The following is a 22226-nucleotide window of genomic DNA, read 5'->3' on the forward strand; positions in this document are numbered from 1 at the left end:
AAAGTTGGCATGATATTGTTAGCAAGAGTTGAAAGGGTCAGGAAGACCAGGAAATTATGTGGTGATCTGTTAGGAAGATATTTTCATATTCCAGGGATCAGTGATGAGAACCTAGGGAGATATTGTGGCAATAGAAGTCTAGAAATAGGATTTTCCTTCTTCCAGTTTTACTGACTCAAGGAATTTATTCCGCTGGGAAATTTCCTTCTTAATACCTTTTGAGCAAAACCTTGTCACCAAAAGAGATGCTAGTTTATTCAGATAAGGAAGAAAAATTTAAAAAGTAAGGTCAGCCAGTCGTTCTAAGCAAATATTCAACCTGGCCTATGGCTATGCTTTATCATTTCAGGTATTTGAAGATGTTGACCTTGAGAAAAGACCCAATATCAAAGAACTACTTAATTGTACTGACCATATTTTCACATACATTTTTATCCTGGAGATGGGTCTAAAATGGGTGGCCTTTGGATTTAGGAAGTATTTCACCAGTGTCTGGTGCTGGCTCGATTTCGTCATTGTGATTGTAAGTTTACCATCTCTGTTTTCCACGAAGGCAGGGGTTGGGGGAAGGGAGGGGAATATGCTTTTCCTGTGTGCCTTGTTTGGGTGCCTCTCCAAATACTTTTCTTCACCATATTTGTAAGTAGTTGTCATTTATCTGTCAGCTGTCCTGCTCGTCCTAAGTCCCATTCCTCATACTGCACTTCATATTCCCACTACCCCAATAGTTTCCATGATGGCACTCATCCACTTCTCTCCATAAACACTGCTTATGTCTGATGTGTACCTAGAATAATTCTGAATGTCCCAACCTTCTCCTTCCAACTTTCTATTTTCTCTTGAGACTTCTCAAAGCAGGTCAGTGGCCAACAGACTAGGCTGGCCTCCCTCTTAATTGTCAAGCAACAGAGGATTATTCACATACATTCTTTCATTTAATCTGCACAACGATGTTCCCACCAGAGTTGTACATTACCTACCATATTACAGATAAGGAAACTTGAAGCTCAGATGGTCAGTAACTTGTTTCAGACGAAACTGGAATTCATACCTTGGTCTGTGTGATGTTAAGGTTGATAACAGTACACCACATTTATTCAGTGCTTTCTCTATGCCAGGTGTTCTGCCATATGCTTCATAAGCATTCTTTCTTTGTTATCACAACCACTCCATGCAGTAGATGCTACTACTTTTTCTCTTATACACAGGGAGAAACTAAGTAACAGAGAGGTTAAGAAACGTGTCAAAAATTGGCCAGCTAGAAGTAGTGGAGATGAAACTCAGACCTAGTAAGCCTCTCTCTGAAGTCCTTGATTTTAACCTCTATTCTTTCTACCATGTGCTAATTAGTTAGACTTTGTCCCTGCTATTTAAAGAAGTAGACACGACAGATGCATAAGCATAAGCCGTGTGGTCAACATAGCAACTAGAGAACCCTAATGTTGTTAATGTTGTTGGTGGACATAAGTAGGTAGGTGGTTTGGGCATTTTAGAAAGGCATCAATGCTATGGGAGCTCCAACAGAAATAATAAAAAAGAATAAAAATAACACATGTCTATAAACCCTATCAGTTTCCAGGGTTATCTTATAGTATAGAGAAGAACCCATAAGATAGTGGACAGATGATTAGTATCTACATTCTAAGAAACCGTGGTCTACTAACCTAAACTCAGGAAACTGATCCTAAAATTATCTTGTCTGCTCTCTTTCTGTGTACCTTAGGCAAAATACTTCCTCCTTTTGATAAGTCTTCACCTTAATAAAAATGAAAGTATAGGCTACAAATTACCCAAATTAGACCAGATACAAATGGAAAACACGAATCTAACAATAGCCATTTAAAATATCAAAACAGTAGTTCAACACCACACTGTCAAAAAAGGACACCAGGTCCAGATGATTTTGCAGGCAAGTTTTACCAAACTTTCAAGGAATAGTGCTATATACTGAATGTTTGCATCTCCTTAAAATTCATATGTTGAAACCTAACCACCAATGTGTTTATATTTGGAGGTGGTACCTTTGGGAGATGATTAGGTTATGAGGGCAGAGCCCTCATGATTGGGGCTAGTGATGTTATAAAAGAGACCCCACAGAGCTTCCTCACCCCTTCTGCCATGTGAGGACACAGGGAGAAGAAAATTATCTATGAGTCAGGATGTGATCTTTCACCAGACACTGAATCTGCTGGCACCTTGATCTTGGAATATCCAGCCTCTAGACTGTGAGAAATTAATTTATGTTATTTATAAGCAACCCAGGATTTGATATTCTGTTATAGCCTCCTGAACTAAGATAAACAGCTAATTCCAACCTTATTTAAATTGTTACAAAGAATAAAAAAAGAGGAAACTTGCACACTTTATTTGATGAGACAAATATAATCTTGGTAATAAACTGAATGGAACAAAAATGAGTAGAACAAGAAAAGAAACAATCTTGTAATTATTTATTTTTTATAAATCCCAGAGAAAGCACTTGATAAGTATGGTCCACTGTTACTATTATTAACATTAGTATCATATAGACCAAGGTGTGAATCCCAGTTACACCTGAAACAAATTGCTAATCCTCTGAGCTTCAGCTTTCTTTGTCTGTAACAGGGCAAATGATACATCATGCTACTTAATTCAGAACATTATTGTGCAGATTTTTAAAAATTAAAAAAAAATCTTAGAGAAAGTATGTGAGTGGGAGGGGTCAGGAAGGGACAAAAGGAGAAAGAGAATCTTAAGCAAACTCCATATTCAGCACAGAGCCTGCCATGGGTCTTAATCTTAGAATCCTGAGATCAGGACTTGAGCCAGAGTCAAGAGTCAGATGCTCAACGGACTGAGCCACCCAGGCACCTTGTGAATAATCCTTTTATGTTGCTTGTTAATCAACATTATATAAAATGATCTTTATAGTTTTGAAGTATAAAAATAGAAATACAGCCACAAAAAAAATGTATCTAAATTCAACTATTTCAAATTGTAAAACCTTCGGTTTTTTTTATTCAATAGAATTATAATTATAAAGACAGGCTAGAACGTGGAGATAGTACTTGCCACATGCATAACAGAAAATGATTATCTATAGTCTATAAAAACTCTCTACAGATCAATAAGAAAAAGACAACTTAGTGTAAGAATGGGAGAAAGACGGGGTGCCTGGGTTGCTCAGTTGATTAAGCGATGGCCTTCAGCTCAGGTCATGATCCTGGAGTCCCAGAATCAAGTCCCTCATCCAGCTCCCTGCTCAGCAGAGAGTCTGCTTCTCCCTCTGACCCTCCCCCCATCTCATGTTGTCTCTCTCATTCTTTCTCTTTCAAATAAATAAACAAAATCTTAACAAAAAAGAATGGGAAAAAGGATGCAAACAGGCAAGGAAACACAAGTTACTAATAAATATATGAAGAAATACAAACTAGATTTATCACCAGTTAGCATAGAAGTGAATATTAAAATGAGAGGCTTTGTCATCAGACTGACAAAAAGAATTTTTTTTAAGGTTTTATTTATTTATTTGACAAAGAGAGATCACAAGCAGGCAGAGAGGCAAGCAGAGAGAGAGGAAAGGAAGCAGGCTCCCCACTGAGCAGAGACCCCCCCCCCCCCAATTCGGGGCTCGATGCCAGGACTCTAGGATCATGACCTGAGCTGAAGGCTCCAACCCATTGAGCCACCCAGGTGCCCCAGACTGACAAAAATTTTAAAGTTAGATAATTTCTAATATTAAGAAAGACATTACAAAATGGAATCTCTAATCACTGCTAACAACTTTGGTAACAGTTATTTTAGGGAAAATTTTGCACATTAAGTAAAATTACAAATGAGCCCAATTTATTATCCAGAAATACCACTTCTAGTTATACATCTATGGAAAATTCTTGTGTATGTATGCAGGGAAAGTGCACACATCTGTCCAGTCTGTTGTTCATAATAGTAAAAAATTGGAAATAACCTAGATACTCACTAAGGGGGAATGGATCCATAAAATATGAATATTTCTATGCCATAATTTTTTAAAGTTAAAAGGAACAAACCACAAGAATATATCAAAATGGTGAATGTCAAAACAGTACAGAGTAATAAATGAAAGTTAGATAGAAAAAAGATAAAATCAGCAGAAGACTTCCCACCATAAGAGTACTATAAAGTGGAAAAAAATGTGGGTACTTTTATGTCTGCATGTCTCATCAGTGTTTCCCAATTTGATGGAATAGAGACTGAGGATAATTTTATCAGGCTAAAAGGTATACAGTGTCCCTCTAGGGACCCTTTTTCCCCACCTGTGATAAGAGTTATTTGGTAAAGCCAGAAGAACTGCTAAACTGTGCAATCATTTTCCCTCTGGCTAGGAACTAGGTAGAAGGAGATATTTGTGGGGGGCTGCTGAAATAACTCCCAACAGATAATGCTATTACAAACAAAAAGCCTATTTTAGAAAACCTTTGTAAAAAAAAAAATCATTTATTTATTTATTTATTTATTTATTTGACAGAGAGAGAGCACAAGCAGGCAGAGAGGCAGGAAGAAGGAGAGGAAGAAGCAGGCTCCCTGCCGAGCAGAGAGCCTAACGTGAGGCTCGGTCCCAGGACCCAGAGATCATGACTTGAGCCAAAGACAGTTGCTTAACTGAGCCACCCAGGCACCCCTGGAAAACCTTTATAAACAAAAGCATTTTGAATTGATGGTGATTTTTAAAAATTAATTATACATTTAAAATTTTTATTATTCTGCCATTTTAACTCACTTAATTTCTCTCAATTTGCTAGTATTTTACCACTATGATGAGATTGGCAAGGGTATGATTTTAGATAATAGTGAACTCTGATATCAGCGTAGTCAGTCATATGATAATTCACTTCCTGTCCGGCTGAACAACGCTTCTTTCAAGTTGAACCTCTGCAGGCTCTGCATAATCAGTAAGAATGACTAGAATCTGCAAATAGTGGTCTTCAACGTAAGCTCATTATGTTTAAGTTTCAGTTTAGTGTATTTGTAGAACTTTCTAGTCCTTAGTCCTGACCCATTGGGAAGAAATATCCTGGGAGAGAAAATTTAATTCCTCCAAAAAGGGGCATCTGAGTGAGGGGGACTATTAGCAAATAGTTTATTATTTTGTTGTAACTTTTTATTATATCATTTCAAACTTACAGAAAAGTTGCAGGAAATAACCCATATACTCTTTCTCCAGGTTCATTTCATTAGTTATTAACATTTTAGTTATTAACATCTGCTTGTAATTTTCTCTCCATTTTCATTCTAAATTGCTTGAGATTAGGTTGCAGTCACCATACCCCTTTACCTCTAAACAATCCAGTGTGTGTTTCCTAAGAAAAAGGATATTGTCTTACACAGTCACAGCACAGTTATCAAAGTTAGGATATTTAACATGACTCAATAGCAAAACCCATCTCCATTTTCAAATTTCATCAGTTGTTTCAACAAGGTCCTTTATGGTTAATCCTTTCCATCCATCCACAGTGGCCTCCCCTCTCCTCCCCCCAATCCAGGATCCAATTCAGGACTCAAGTGACGTATTATTGTCATGTCCCTTTGGTTTCCTTTAACTCACAACAATTTCTCAGCTTTTATTTGTCTTTCATTAAACAAATAAAGTAAATGCATTGTCCTTACTTGTATGGGCTATAGGTTTGACAAACAAGGAGAAAAATAGCATCTTCTCTTGCCATCCCACTTCCTGCAAGGGCTTGTTGCTTTCTGTTTCTGGATAATCCACTGAAGGCACCGTGTGTCTGACTCTTAGAATGAGGGCTGCCAGTCCCCCACTGGCTTCCCTGGAAATCAAGTCAGGTGCACTACCTGTGGCTTCTCTTCCCACCAGGTCTCTGTGACCAGTCTCAGTGACTTAACGAGCTTGAAGTCTTTCCGGACCCTAAGAGCCCTGAGGCCCCTGCGAGCATTGTCCCAGTTCGAAGGAATGAAGGTACCTTCTTCAGGCAGATGGGAGGAAGGTCAGCTGTCAGGGAAAGGTGGAAAACCAACTGCTCTTCTTGGGCTGGGCTTCCCTTAAACTGCCAAGCATTTCCTGGGCTCCTTCCTATCCAGTCCACTGCTTAGAATTTGAGAGATGGAGAAAAATTTAAGATATAACATCCATTCTGTGATAGCCAAGATGGGCTCTGGTTTCCCTTTTCAGTCCCAGGGTAGGTGTCCTATATCGGTAATACTGTCATCAAAGTACACTTCTCAAGTGATCCTTGGTGACAACAGAAGGGACCCATTATGTAAGGAGCTAAGAGCAAGGCTTACCATAGGAAGCAGGGTTGGGGTGGGTTGGAAGTAGAAAGTAAAGACAGAGCTCCAAGAGATCCAGTCCCCACATGTCAGGCCCACCCTGAGATCTAGAGCTTGATGAATCCCATGCATCTGTTATGTATTTCTTCTGTTTTGTTTTTTTAAGGTGGTAGTCAATGCTCTCATAGGTGCCATACCCGCCATTCTGAATGTTTTGCTTGTCTGCCTCATTTTCTGGCTGATATTTTGTATCCTGGGAGTAAACTTCTTTTCTGGAAATTTTGGAAGATGCGTTAATACAACAGATATAAACTCAGTTATAAATTACAGCACTATTGAAAGCAAAACTCAGTGTGAAAATGGAAATTTATCTTGGGTCACCCTTCCAGTCAACTTTGACAATGTGGGAATGGCTTACCTTGCCCTGCTGCAAGTGGTAAGTGCTGTTTGTGTGTTTTTCACTGTGAGGACAGAAACCTTAAAAGAAGCATAAATCATTTCTCAGTTTAATAAAAACACAGTGACTCCATTGAGATAGTAGAATCAAATCCCAGTTCCCCATGTGGAAACCAGTGCCCTTTGGAATTGTTCCCCATTAAGCATCTCCAGCTTTACCTCCAAGAAACCTCAACCTCCATACAATGCCCCTTTCCCTCTTACCCTGTCCTATATGGTACTACCATCCAGAGTTCCAGCCAGAGAGAACTGGAGCCTCAGATGCAAAGCCATACCATTAGCAGTAGTTCTCTTTTGGAAGTCAATCCCCTGGTCAAACCACAGTTGCTAGGTCTTCAACAGACATTGCAAACATGTGGTATCAGAAGAGCCTCAGCCATGGTCTTTCTGGCAGTTGTTATGCAGCCTCTTTAGAAATTTTTAAGGCAGAAGTTTCCTTTTAAGAAAAGCTTTTCATCTTGTGCAAAGGAAGAAGAAAAAAACCCCAAGACACCTGTTTTTTAATTCCCTCCTACAGTTCTTTTATCTGGACATTCTGTCCTGGACATTCGGTCCTGGGCCTTGCTTGCTGTTATAGGGCACTTCTCTGTTGATAGCAAGTCTGTAATTATGTTCATGTTTATTTGCTTTTGTTACAGGCAACATTTAAGGGCTGGATGGATATTATGTATGCAGCTGTTGATTCCAGAGGGGTGAGATTTTGTTCTACCGTGTTCTAGAGTGCTAGGCTCAAATCAGGGATATCATGACTGCATAGACAGTATAGAACTTCCCACATCATATTTCCATCAGCCAATGTTCTTTGCTTTGTTTTCCTTGGGACAGTGACTATGAAACAGGGATAAAAGAGGTTCCTATTCATCCTTCCATGAGTATTATATCTTATCTTGCTCCAAAGTCCAGTCCTGTTTCTCCATAGTAACCAAGGAGTAACATCTTATGGAGGAGATGCAGCCAAAAACAACAGAATCACAGAATGCCTTGATTTTCCTCTCTTACTTCTTTTCTAAATGGGTATCAGGCAGAAACCAAATTTCAAACAGTGCTAGTCCTGAACCATGTGAAAACCTTACAGCTAGACTAGGGTCTGATAAGAGATACCTTCCAATGGCTCCAGGCTGAGAGACTAAATGGGTTTCTGGTGGTTGCCAACAACAAAATTCTAGTTAAGTAAGAAGTAATCATGGATTCTGAAAGTTGGAAGAGTACTCAACCATCTGGTCCATTTCTGTGTCCCAGTTGGGAAAACTGAGAATTGGAAAGGAAGAGTGTTGCCCAAAACCATGGAGTAAGCAAATGGTTGAATCAAGAATGGAATCAGCATTGTTTATTTTTTTCCTGTAATCACACGCATGATGCTGTTCTGTTTGAGAGTCTGCAGAGTTGATGCCTGGCACATAGTAGGTATGTGAGCTTATAGTGGCAGTGGAGGTAGTATGAGAAGTGGGTTATTTTTTTTAATGTAAGCTCCATGCCCAGTGTGCAGCCCAACATGGGGCTTGAACTAATGACCCTGAGATTAAGACCTGAGAGCTGAGATCAAGAATCAGATGCTTAACTGACTGAGCCACCCATGCATGCCAAGAAATGTTATAATTGTAGTATTAGAGACATTTTATAACAAAGACAGCATTTTAAATATTTATGTGTTTTTTCTGTTGTTGTCTTTTGAATATATGACTTTCACCTTAGTTTAACTTAGGCATCAACGTGCCTTGAGGTGGAGATGGGGAGGAAATCTTATGCAGATGTATTCAGGAAGAAGTGTGTGGCTTACATGTTCCCTGAATGAATGGTAGGTGGATGGAGGTGTGTGGAGGGATGCCCCTCCTGTTGCTGTTCGTGGGACAGTATAGCTGGTGTGTATGTACTGACTTCTAGCATGATGTTGCCCTGGTCTGTGTAGTCATAGAGATTCTTCCTGGTCTCAAATATTGGTGAAACCATGGGCCTTTCTCCCCACTCAATTCCTCCTGGCCTCAAGCACTGACTTGCTGCCATGTCCTCTACATAGTCCCCTGGCCAGCAGTCTACTCCCATCTCTTGCCGAAAGCCTATCATGGCAGGCCTATGGCTATTGACTTCATGTACAACTCTCATGAAAACTGAAAAATTTGAGAGGCTCTCTCTGTCTTTAGCCTCTTAAGTCATCCTGCCTGTGCAGTATTTCCCAGGCCTTCCCAGTGCAGCTCCCTTTTAGAAAAATCCAGAATTTGAGCAAGAATACCCTCTTTGTACCCCCATGTTCCCTTCAATTTACTGGGTCCCAAGTCCATTCTCCAAACCCAAAGAGGCTGAATCAAGATACACATCTCATGGCTCTGATGTTCTCTGTCTGTCTCTCTCTCTCTCTCTTTTCTTTTTTTCTGACAACTCCCTAGGTACAAGTGGGGTGATCTTTTATCCTTTCCTCTTCCTATCTGAACCTCTCTTTGCAGGACTTTTAGCCTGCTATGTAATCTTGTTTTAAATGTCAGAGGCTGATAGTGATTCTTTCCGTTGTGTTGTTTCTGTGCTAATGCCTTCCCTAATGCAAACAAATGGACATCTCAAGCCAACTGGGACTAAGGTCATGTACTCTTCAAGGCAAAAGACAAAAATATTTTCAAATATAACCTTCATTGCATTAGTCTGTATGGTGGTTGTTGAACAACAAATATCATAAAAATATTCAACAGGTGACAGAGCCGTCAACACTCATAGCTTTATCTTTGAATGTGATCTGGAGAAAGAAAAGAGAAATTGTCCTGTCCCCTATGCCCCACCTGCAAAAATCCAATGATAATGTGAAGAACTTGGATGAAAAGAATTTTGGATGCTTTTGGTTATACTTTGAGTTGGGGGAACTTGGTTGCAGTCCATTTTTGTGTCTGTTATACAGTTTGACTATTCATTCACTCATCCATCCATCCATCCATCCATCCATCCATCCATCCATCCACCCAAACATTCATTCAATGTGTATTGAGAATCTGCATGTCACAAAGTATACTAGGCCCTAGGAATTCAAGAGTGACAGGACACAAGCGTAGACCAAATACAACAGTGAGCTCTAATAGGAAGGACGTTATCATTCATCAAGAGTTGGTAGTCAGTCACCTGTGCCTGATGGGACTCTGCCCCTTCTCCAGTGGCCTCATCTCCAGTCTGGCTCCCTCCAGTTATGTGTCCATATAGACATCCTAGACAGTCTCTCAAAAAAGACATGCATTCACGCCATTCCCCTCTCTTACAACCCTTTTATGATTCTCCATTGAGTAGAAGAAAAAGTCTAACCCTCATGTCACATGTCCTCCCTATTGCATGGTACCAGTCAAGCTCCTCTAGGGGAAACTGAAAGAGGGTTTCCCTGGAGGAGCCATGGCTGTTCAGGACCCTGAGTAGTTAATGCTACTGCTGAGAAACACTTTGGTCTTCCAGATAAGGCAGTTAAGATGGATTATACTTTTCTCCAGTAATTGTTTTCTTTTCTTGTTTAAAAAATCCCTAACAGGAAGATCTACAGCCAGGGTTTGAGGAGAAACCAGAAAACTATCTTTTCTTCGTGGCTTTTATCATCTTTGGTTCATTCTTTACTCTGAATCTTTTTATTGGTGTTATTATTGACAACTTCAACCAACAGCAGAAAAAGATAAGTATGGGGGTTCCCTGATTAGGTATTTTTACCTCTCTTTTCCAAAGGGAACACAGTTTTAATGGATGGAACACAGTTCTAACCTAGATTATTGTGCAAAATAACCTTATCATCTACATGGGAACAAAGTCACCTGGAGAAGATTCTTGAAGATATGCCTGGAAAGAGACTGAGAACAGCTGGGTTTTATTAAATCATTGTTTTTACTTTCCATTCTACCCTTTTAAATGGAGGGCATTGTTAAACCCAACAGAAAGACAAGTACCAGGATTAGTATTTATGACACTAGAGTCATATTTTAGTAACCTTTCAAGTATACCTTGTTATCCAGGATAAAAAGAAAAATTGTCTTCTTCCAGCAAACTTGTGTTCTGGCTTCCAACGGATTTATTGAACTTGGAAAGAAGATGTTTGAGAAAGCAGTGGGCTTTTTTTTAGGGAGTTTTTTTTCTTCATTCATTGTAAAAGCATACTTATTTTTTTCTGATTCTGTATTTCATAGGGGATTTATAGTAAATGTGGAAACAAAGAAAGATTAATAAAGATTTTAATCACCCGTAAGGTGACCACAAAATGGTAACAATTTTAGATTAAGCTTCATCTTATGTTTTCAAATATTAAGTCTAATTTGTGACTTCTTATATTTCTATAATAACATTTTAATTTATAGACATTAGGGTTTTTAATGGAGTCAGATTCCCAATCTTGTCCTTTTTGGCTTCTTCTCTTACATGTAAGAACTAAATCTCAGAATCCTAAAATGGGGTAACTAAATATTCACCTTTGGTTTTCCTAATTGTTCTTATGGCTCTTTTAAATTTTTCTTAAACTCTTGCAATCTATCCAAAATGTATCCTGATACTGATCAGCCTCCTTAGTATCTGCTGGGCGAGTCCCTCATTGTCCTTCTGTAACTACATTGCTGCTGTCATTTGGAAGTGTGCTCTGTAGAGTCACCTCTGTAATATGTAGCTTGATTGCAATCAGTCCCTGCAATTTGGATGTCAGGCCTTCTGATTTTCGATGGAAGTTTACATTTGAAATCACTGTTTTGATCAGGCTGTGGCACTTGGTTTTGTTTTGCTTTACTTTTCATTACAGAAAATCTCCATCATGCACAAGAGTATACTAAAATGAACCTACAAGACCCATCACCCAACACGTTTATTGACTTAAGAGCATCTTCATGGCACCTATGCCCTTATCCAATCCTGCCACCAGATTTTTTTTTAAGAGAACAAATGACATTACACTGTTTTACCCACAGATATTTCAAAACATATCTCTTTTTAAAGGTAACCACAATTCCATTACCACACCTAAAAAATTTAACATGAATTCTCTAGATTTGTCAAATATCAGGTCAACATTCAAATTTCCCTGAGTCTTTCATTTTCTTAAAATATTTATACATTTATTCATTCTTTGATCAATTGATATTCTTTTTAAGTCGGGATTAAAATCCGGTCCTCCCATTTGACAAATTCCTTGCTCTCTGGAATGACAAGATACTCCAAGTTAAATCATACCACTTTTGTGCCAGATCAAGAATCAGCTGTTTCTCTAAGGGGTTCTGCTTTTGGGGGAGGTGGTATTCCAAGATCACACCCTGAAATGCTCATTGTCTTTGCTTCAATGCTTTTTCAGTGGACAGAGCTACTTCAAATTTATGACTTCAAAGAAATGTATATGAAAATATGAATACTGGTCATTCAAGTTCAGATCTACAAGATTTTCACTTAACTTCTTCTCTAATAATGATCTGTATCTCCTCTTTTCCACACTGAGAAAATTAATTCTCATGGGCACAAGAAATAATAGAATTAAAATTTTTCATAATTACTCCTTTTTGTTTTATCCCCCAACACACACATAGGACAGTATCAGAATAATAATATTAATATGTACTACCATGAGGAAAGTAATTACTGAAGACACTTGCATCTGCCAGGCATCCTGAAATGACCTGGTTAACTTCTAAGGATGCATTTTTTTTTTAAATCACAAAATTAATTTTACTGTGGTACAATATATGTAACATGAAATTTGCCACCTTAAACATTTTTTGTATACATTTCAATGATAGTAAATACATTCATAATGTTATCCAATGATCACCACTATCAATCCCCATAATTCTTTTCATCTTGTAAAACTGAAACCCTATACTTATTAGACAATAATTCCCCATTTTCCTTCCCACTTGGCAGCCACCGTTCTACTTCTGTTGCTATGAATTTGACTGTTCTAAGGACCTCCTATAAGTGGAATCATATAGTATTTGTTTTTTTGTGATCGAGTTATTTTACTTAGCATAATGTCCTCAAGTTTCACCCATGTTGTTGCATATTTTTAAATTTCCTTCCTTACCACATTTTGCTCATACATTCATCTGTTGATGGACACTTGGTTTCCTTCCACATTTTAGCTATTGTGACTAAAGCTCTTGTGAACATGAGCGTGCAAATATGTTTGAAACCCTGATTTCAATTCTTTCAGATATACATCTAGAAGTATAATTGCTGGATCATATGGTAATACTATTTTTCAAATTTTTGAGGAACTACTGTACTGTATTCCATAGAAGCTACCATTTTACATTCCCATCAACAGTGTAATTCTGATTCTCTTCATGCTCATTAATGCTTGTCTTCTCTTTTTCTGATAGTAGCCATCCTAATGGATGTGAGGTGGTATCTCATTTTGGTTTTTATTTGTATTTCCCTAATGACTAGTGATGTTGAGTGTTTTTATGTGCTTGTTGGCTATCAGTTTATCTTTTTTAGAGAGATGTCTACTCAAGTCCTTTGTCAATTTTTGAATCAGATTGTTTTATTTATTTGTTTGTTTATTTATTTATTTAGACTATAACTGACACATAATATTAATTTCAGATGTATGCATAGTGATTTGACAAGTTTATATGTTATGGTAGGTTCATCACAAGTGTAGTTACCATCTGTCACCATGCAACACTATTACACTATCACTGATGATATTCTTTATATTTTTTAAAGAGATTTTATTTATTTATTTGACAGACAGAGATCTCAAGTAGGCAGAGAGGCAGGCAGAGAGAGAGAGAGAGAGAGGAGGAAGCAGGCTCCCTGTGGAGCAGAGAGCTCAATGTAGGGCTCAATCCCAGGACCCTGGGGTCATGACCTGAGCCGAAGGCAGAGGCTTTAACCCTCTGAGCCACCCAGGCACCCCTATACTGTGCCTTTTGTTCCCATGACTTATTCATTCCATGACTGGAAGACTATACCTCCCTCACCGCTTCATCCCTTTTACCCATCCCCCACCTCCTTCCCCTCTGGCAACTGTCTGTTGTTCTCTGTATTTATAGGTCTGGTTCTGCTTTTTGTCTGTTTATTTATTTGTTTTTAGATCCACATATGAGTGAAATATGGTATGTGTCTTTTTCAGTCTGACTTATTTCATTTAACATAATACCCTCTAGGTCCATCCATGTCTCAAATGAAATTAATTCATCCTTTTTATGGTTGCATAATATTCTTCTGTGAGTATATGTGTGTACATGTGTGCACATGTACATGTGCATGCACATGTGCACACACATGTATACCACATATTCCTTACCCAATCATCCATCAGTGGACACTTCTTTCATGTTGTAGCTATGATAAATGAGGCTAACTATAAAGGGGCACACGTATCTTTTCAGATTAGTGTTTTCATTTTCTTTGGGTAAATGCCCAGTAAAAGAATTATTGGATCGTATGAAGAACTTCCATATTGTTTTCCACAGTGACTGAATCATTCTGCATTCCTACTAATAGTGCATTCTCCATGTTCTTGCCAACACTTGCTGTTTTTTGTGGTTTTGATTTTAGCCATTCTGGCAGGTGTGAGGTGACATCTCATTACAGTTTTGATTTGTATTTCCCTGATGATTAGTGATGTTGAACACCTTTTCATGTATCTGTATCTTCAGGTCCTCTGCCCATTTTTAAATTAGATTGTTGAATTGTATACATTATATATTTTGGATATTTACCTCTTACTGGATATATCATTCGCAAATATCTTCTCCCATTTAGTAAGTTGCCTTTTGTTTTGTTGATCATTTCCTTCGCTATGCAAAAAGTTTTTATTTTGATGTAGTCCTGATAACTTATTTTTGCTTTTGTTTCTCTTACCTCAGGAGACATATCTGGAGAAATGTTGACAAAATCCCATACTCATTCATGATAAAACTCTTACCAAAGTGAGTTTAAAGGGAATAGAACTCAACATAATAAAGGCCATATATGAAAAATCCATAGCTAATATCATACTCATACATTCATCTAGGAAAAAACTGAGAGCCTTTCCTCCAAGATCAGGGACAAGAGAAGGATGTTCACTCTTGGCACTTTTATTCAACACAGTACTGGAAGTCCTAGCCACAACAATCAGACAAGAAAAATAAAAGAGTCATCCATTTTGTTAAAGAAGAATTTACACCATCATTATTTTCAGATGACATGATACTATACACACAAAATCCTAAAGACTCCACCAAATACTACTAGAAGTAATAAAGGAGTTCAGTAAAGCTGTAGGACACAAAATTAATATGCAGAAATTGGTAGCATTTCTGTACACTAACAATGAAGTAGCAGAAACTACTCAAACAATTCCGTTTACAATTGCACTTAAAAGAATAAAATACCTAGGACTAAATTTAGCCAAAGAGGTGGAAGACCTATACCCTGAAAACAAAAACACCAATGAAAGAAATTGAAGATGACACAAACAAATGGAAAGATATTCTATGCTTGTAGATTAGAAGGCTTAAAATTGTTTAAATGTCCATACTACCCAAAGCAATCTATAGATTCAATGCAATCCCTACAAAAATACCAGCAACATTTTCCACCAAGCTAGAATAAATAACACTAAAATTTGTATGGAAACACAAAAGACCCTGAATAATCAAAGCAATCTTAAGAAAAGAAGAACAAAGCTGGAGGAATCATAGTTCCAGATTTTAAGATACGCTTCAAGCCTGTAATAATCAAAACAGTATGGTACTGGCACGAGAATAGACACATAAGTCAATGGAACAGAATAGAGAGGCCACAAACAAACTCATATAGTGAATTAATCTATGACAAAGGAGGTGAGAATATGTAATTGGTAAAGAACAGTGTCTTCAATAAATGGTTCTGGGAAAACTAGATAACTGCATGTAAAAGAATGAAATTGAACCATTTTCTAACACCATATACAAAAATAATCTAAAAATGAATTTAAGACCTAAGTGTGAAACCTGAAACCATAAACATTCTAGAAGAGAACACAGGTAGTAATTTCTCTGACACTGGCTGTTTGGGTTTTTTGTTGGTGTTAAATTTTAAGAGTTTTCCATATATTCTGATTAATCCCTTATCAGATATATGATATATAGATATGTTTCCCCATTCTGTGGATTGCCTTTTTACTTCATTGATAGTATCTTTTGATGCACATAATTTAAAAATTTTCATGAAGTCCAATTTATCTATTTTTTCTTTTGTTATCTATGCCTTTGGTGTTATATGAAAGAGATCATTGCCAGATCTAGTGTTGTGAAGTTTTGCTCTATGTTTTCTTCTGAGTTTTATTGTTTTAGAGCTTACGTTTATGTCTTTCATGTATTTTGAGCTATTTTTTTGTGTGTATGATGTTAAGTAAGAATTTAACTTTATTCTTTTGCATGTGGATATCCAGTTTCCTAGCACCATTGTTGAAAAGACTGTCTGTCCTAGGGCTGAATATTTTTGGTCTAAATGGTAGTGGTGAAAATTCAAACCCCACACTGTTATCAAGGCAGGCCTGGGTTCACAGATTGTCAGGAAAGACTGGGTTTTTACCCATAGGCCAGACTAAGACAGTTTCCTTCCTGTCTTCCACTGCCTATTGACCGATTCTGTTTTCTTCTTCACCCTTTCATTGATAGCACTTAAGAAGGAGTCTCAGATTCATGTGGGACCTTGGCATAAGCCCACAGACTTTTCCTCATGATTCCGTTGTAGTTATTAAGGCCCAAGATTCTAGTTTTCACAGAGATTAGCAAATGCTCTTAGGCCAACAGTGGCTTCAGGATAATTTACTACTCTTTGATCACTGTTGATTTTCAGACCCTCGAGATCTTCCTTACTTTTGTGCAAGTTTAGCTGTACATTTTAAAAGAATTCTGTTCTAATTTACCCAGCATTTCTAGATATTTTACTTCCTCCTAAAATTTTCAGAAATGAAAATTCTTATTCATATATCTTTGTTCTTGTTCAATAATGAAAACATTTAAAGCTCTCTAGGTTTTTTTTTTTTTTTTCATAAGAGTGGGTCTGGAAAATTTTATGAAATTTTATTAAAAGATATATGCTTTAATTCATTTATTTAGGAGAATTTTAATTGCCATTTGGTCAGATTTTTGTTTAAATTTTTATTACTAATATCTATTTTTCTTGCATTGTGATTTGATTTATGTAACCTAAAATATAGTTTTTTAAAGGTATAGTGGGTGTTTGCAAAGAGTGTGTAATCTTTGTTCATATTCTAAAAACTAATATATAGCTGGTAAAAGTTACATTTTTTCTCTTTTCTTTAATTTAAATCTTATTTCAGCCCTCCTAAAGAGAGTCCAGTCTCTTTGCTTCCAATTGGAATTTTAGGAGTTGTTGATAGAATGTAATATAACTTTGAAACTACTTCTGAAAGTTCAGATCTTGTTTCCAAAAAACTTTTAATAATAATTAGCTCTCATCTTCTCCATATACTTAGGTGGCGAAGACATTTTTATGACAGAAGAACAGAAGAAATACTATAATGCAATGAAAAAATTAGGATCCAAAAAACCTCAAAAGCCCATTCCAAGACCTCTGGTGAGAGCAATTGATTCATTCTAAATACATAGATCCATTAAGTGGTCTTGAGCTCAGATGTTTGCAGTGCTGTTCTTTATTCTTTAAGTTTATAGACACTATCTAAGAAATCAACAAAGACCCAGACACACTGATGTCTGGCTCAAGTCCTTAGGAAAATTAGACATTTGAATTCAATAACAAGAACTTGAGCAACACCTTTCATTTGCTTTCTGGTGAGCACACAATAGGTGCTTAGTATATACTCATTGTAATGATGTAAACTTAATAGTTTGTTTTAACTAAATTTTTTTCTTATTTTTAAAGTCCTACAATATAGTTAACATACAGTAGAATATTAGTTTCAGGTGTATAATGTAGTGATTCATTCAGCACTTCCATACATAACCCCGTACTCATCATGACAGGTGCACTCCTCAATCCTCCCCCAACCACCTCCCTTCTGGTAACCATCAGTTCTCTATAGTTAAGGTCTATCTCTTGGTTTGCCTCTCTCTCCACCCCCTTTGTTCATTTGTTTTGTTTCTTAAGTTCCCTATATGAGTGAAATCATATGCCATTTGCCTTTCTCTGACTTATTTCACTTAGCATTATTCTCTCTAGCTCCATCCACATCATTGCAAATGGCAAAATATCATTCTTTTTTATGGTTGAATAATATTCCATCTTATAACTACCACAGCTTCTGTACCCATTCATCAGTTGATGGACACTTGGGCCTTTTCCATAACTTGGCTATTGTAGATAATGTTGATGTATATATCGCAGTGAATATATCCCTCTGGATTAGTATTTTTGTATTATTTGGGTAAATACCCAGTAGTGTGACTGTTGGATCTTAAGGTAGTTCTATTTTTGAGTTTTTGAGGAAACTCCATACTGTTTTCCACCAGTTTGCATTCCCACCAACAGTATATGCATGGTCCTTTTTCTCCACATCCTCACCCACACCCGCTGTTTCTTAAGTTGTTGATTTTAGCCATTCTGACAGGTGTGAGGTAATATCTCATTATAGTTTTGACAAAATATTGACCAATTAAAAATGTATTTATAATATCTTTTACCAACTTTTCTGGTGTGAAGTCTTAAGTCATGCATACTGGCTTCCACTTCACCAGTATTTATGATAAAAGTTCTATATCAGGAGTTGACCCAAAAAAAGGGTCAGATAGTAAACATTGCAGGCTTTGCAGGCCACATGGTCTCTGCTGCCACTGTTCAGCTCTGCCATGTAACACAAAAGCAGCCATAGATAGTACAGAACAAATGTGCATGGTTGTGTTCTAGTGCAACTTGATTTATAGTCACTAAACTTGGATTTCTTTAATTTTCACATGTCAAAATTTTATTTTCCTTTTGAGTTTTTTCCCAGACATTAGAAAATGTAAAACCCATTCTGAACTCACAAATTATACAAAAAACCAGTAGTGGGCCAGATCTGGCCTACAGGATATAGTTGGCTGACCCTTACTCTCAATGAATCTTGCTTATCAAGTGCTCCAAAGCTGCTTCGTGTTGTGGTCTAATAGAAGAGCTAGAACTTGATCACATCAGATTATAAAGTAATACACTAGGCATAGTTGGTAGCTCTAACAGGTAATTTTGAAGGTTTTCAAGGCAGGAAGGGTCAGTGGGGAAGTTCGGGATAGCAGTATGGAAGAGGAGCTTGATATCCAAAGCATGTATAGGCTTTAGAGATTTTCATTTGAACATGAGACCCCAAATTATCAAAGGTATGTTTAACCTACTGCTATTCCCAAAACTCAGAAAAGAGCCTACAGTGTATTCTCAGTAATTATTAGTTGAATGAAAGAGTATGTTTTAGGGTACACACAGAGTCCATCCCACTAGGACTGAATATTTGTGTTGCAGTAAAAATATCTGGGAATGTTTACTTTAGAACAAGTTTGCAGATAAATAGTCTTGAATGCAATATTTGTTTATTCCAAAAGAACATATTTATAATAAAATCATTGTAGAAGGAAAAAAGAAATATTTGGGAATGTTAGGACAAAGTGTTTAGAATTTAAACAATGAAGAATTTTTTTACCAAGAGGTTAATTATGCAACTATATTTGGAGAGCTCTTATTTGAATTTGAGCCAACAAAAAAAAAGACAAAGAATTTTTATTTACATGTGCAACCACTGACTTAATACCAGTTGGTCCTAGATTTGAAATTAACTAAGAGAATCATGAGACACAATAGGCTCCCACATATTTACCCATTTATTTCATAATATGAACCAAGCAAGGCAGCACATAGCCAAAGAGAAGTTGCAATGACATAGCTGCAGCTTCTAGGTCTCTCCCCCGCCCTGAGCATGCTAAGCTGCAAGGGAAGAGCTTCATGAGGGCAAAGACTACATTACTCGAAGCAAGCCTCCAACTCCATGCTTTAACTATGTCTTCTGGCATGTTCATCACGTGGTTCATCCGGGAATAGGTGTCATGCTGTAGTCCTCCCTGTGTAGCTACAGCTTACTAGTCAGGGCTTCACAAGGAGGAATTCCAACAAGCAGGTATCATCTCCCCAGTTAATGCATCACATTTACCTTAACTTCTATATTCCAGGGAGCAGTGTTGCATGAGATAAACACATATTCCAGATGTCCCTGAGTTTAAGACTTTTAAATCAGCTGTTAGCCCTTAACTCACAACTTTAGCTCCCCACAGACGTTTTTAAATCTCTAAAATCTAAATATGATTTTTGACCTTTGGAAAAAATGAATAGCAGTTACATGGGGACAGAGGGAATCTAGCTGTTCTAACCTGAGCAGTGATGTATTTTATTTTTAACAGTAGAGGAAGGGATCTGGAACCATTTCTGATTCTTTCTGAACCATCCACAGGGGGGGCTTCATTACTGATTTAAAAATGATACTGGGTAGAATTCACTGTATATTCTCTTTTTTTTTACATTTTTACATTTATATTTTACATTTACATTTTTATTATGTAATTTTTTTCTTTTATTTATTTTCAGCATAACAGTATTCATTATTTTGCACCACACCCAGTGCTCCATGCAATCCGTGCCCTCTATAATACCCACCACCTGGTTCCCCCAACCTCCCACCCCCACCCCCCGCTTCTTCAAAAGCCTCAGATTGTTTTTCAGAGTCTATAGTCTCTCATGGTTCACCTCCCCTTCCAATTTCCCCCAACTCCCTTCTCCTCTCTAACTCCCCATGTCCTCCCTGCTATTTGTTATGTAATGTTATTTTTTATATAGTGTTATGTTAGTCACCATGCAGTATATCACTAGTTTTTGATCTAGTGTTCCAAGATTCATTGCTCACTGTACATTCTAAAGTGATACCCAATGTTTTTTTTGATATCTATCAGTTTAGGGAACTTGTATTCTTGATCTCCTCTATTTCTCTAAATATTAAACTATCAGGCCTAGGCTTACTCTCCCTCACTGTTATTCTTGCCACTCACTGTGATTTCCTGGAAAGCACCCTTAAAAGTATCTTCTTCAGGTCCTTTCTGACTTCCTAGATGCATTCTCACACAGCAAATGCAATTGACTTGCAAGTTTCTTCTCCAGATTCCTCGATAAAAGTTTTAATGATTGTGGAACAAAATTTGAAAAACACAAACTTAAATGTAGTAGCCCTCCAGTGCTGTCCCTACCCTCTCTCATTGCTTTTGCTCTCACTTACTGATACCGTCCTTCTCATGGTTTTAATTCATGTCGGTATTGGTGCCATTGAACTCCACATCTGCATTCCAGCTCTGCACCTGAGCTCCAAACCCATACCTTTACCTGCCCAAGGCCCTCGGATTCCCCACTGGCCCCTCGAACTCAGTGTTCTCGGGGCAGATCTTAATCGTGTTCCTCTGAAATGCCTCATTCTCTGTTCTCTTAAAAGGCTCTACTAGCCAGAAACTGTAGCCTCAGGCCATCATTTTCCCATAGTCACCTCCACTCAAACAGTCTATGACTTCCGCATCTACTTCCATATTGGCTTTTAAATCTAAATGTTTACATCTCTCTTCACTATTATCACCACAAACCAACATCATCTTTCACCCAATTACCATTACAGATAGCTGGCATTCTAAAAGTGATTCTCAGGAGCTTAGGCATTTTCTAAATAGACTAATGTATATGTATATTTTGATTAGAGGATAATATAATATAAAATACCTTAATGTATACGTATATTGTAAAATAATCAATTAATAGTCAAGAATGCCATACAATATTAGTGTCTGAGTTTGTGTTTAAGAATAATTTTCTACTAAGTAAGTGAAGTAGTGCTTCATAGCTGTTAAATTATAGAAAATACAGTGAGACGGCTGAGTTATTTCACTGTACATGGTAGATTAGGCATGCGAACTTGAGCTAGGGCCTGTACCAGAGCAATTAGCATATACTTACTTTGTGAGCAGTATGACTATCTATGTACCAACCAATATGTAAGTTCACCATCAATAATAACATGAAATAATCAATTTTTCTGTTTTTAGTAATCATTACAGCACAGTCCCATTTATCTAGCATTATTTTCAAGTGAACGGGATTTAGAAAATTGGCATTTAAGAACTGCTTGAATACAGAGTTTTGGTTAAGTATACTTAGGCCTCATTATTCTGAATTAACAAATGGAGGCTTGGGGATGTTAATTCCATTTTGTCCAACATAATTACATGAGTAGGAATTCTCAGCATTAATATTATTGAAGCTCAAATAAAGAAACAGATGAAATATAGAAACCGAAGTTCATCTTTTTATTATTAAATCCAACTCGAGTTGTTTTATTTCAGCAAAACATCATCCATCATATCAAAGTTACGTCATTACCAAACATTTTTTTCTTTTAAAATGGAATTAAAGGTATAAGCCTACAACTTCAAAACACTTACGTAACTGAATTTAAATGAAAATGTAAACACAAGAATTTCTTGTTGTTTAAAAAGGGTATGCATTTTTCAAGAAACTGCTTCAATTGTAAGAGAGGACAAATTTTGTTGTTATGTGCCTTTTTTATGTATGTGATTTCATTCTGACAA

General features: G+C 37.1%; 1 protein-coding gene across 3 annotated transcripts in view; it reads left to right on the forward strand.

Moving 5' to 3' along the window:
* SCN11A (sodium voltage-gated channel alpha subunit 11) overlaps positions 1–22226 on the forward strand; it is a 93200-nt gene that overhangs the window by 66160 nt on the left and 4814 nt on the right. For all 3 annotated transcript variants that reach the window (XM_059162050.1, XM_059162048.1, XM_059162049.1), the window contains 6 exons: positions 350–523; positions 5834–5935; positions 6413–6682; positions 7341–7394; positions 10196–10337; positions 17105–17205. In XM_059162050.1, coding sequence (XP_059018033.1) covers positions 350–523; positions 5834–5935; positions 6413–6682; positions 7341–7394; positions 10196–10337; positions 17105–17205 — 843 coding nt within the window. The remainder of the gene's footprint in view (positions 1–349; positions 524–5833; positions 5936–6412; positions 6683–7340; positions 7395–10195; positions 10338–17104; positions 17206–22226) is intronic.

This window comes from Mustela lutreola, chromosome 2 (assembly GCF_030435805.1).
Source record: "Mustela lutreola isolate mMusLut2 chromosome 2, mMusLut2.pri, whole genome shotgun sequence".
Classification (NCBI taxonomy): domain Eukaryota; kingdom Metazoa; phylum Chordata; class Mammalia; order Carnivora; family Mustelidae; genus Mustela; species Mustela lutreola.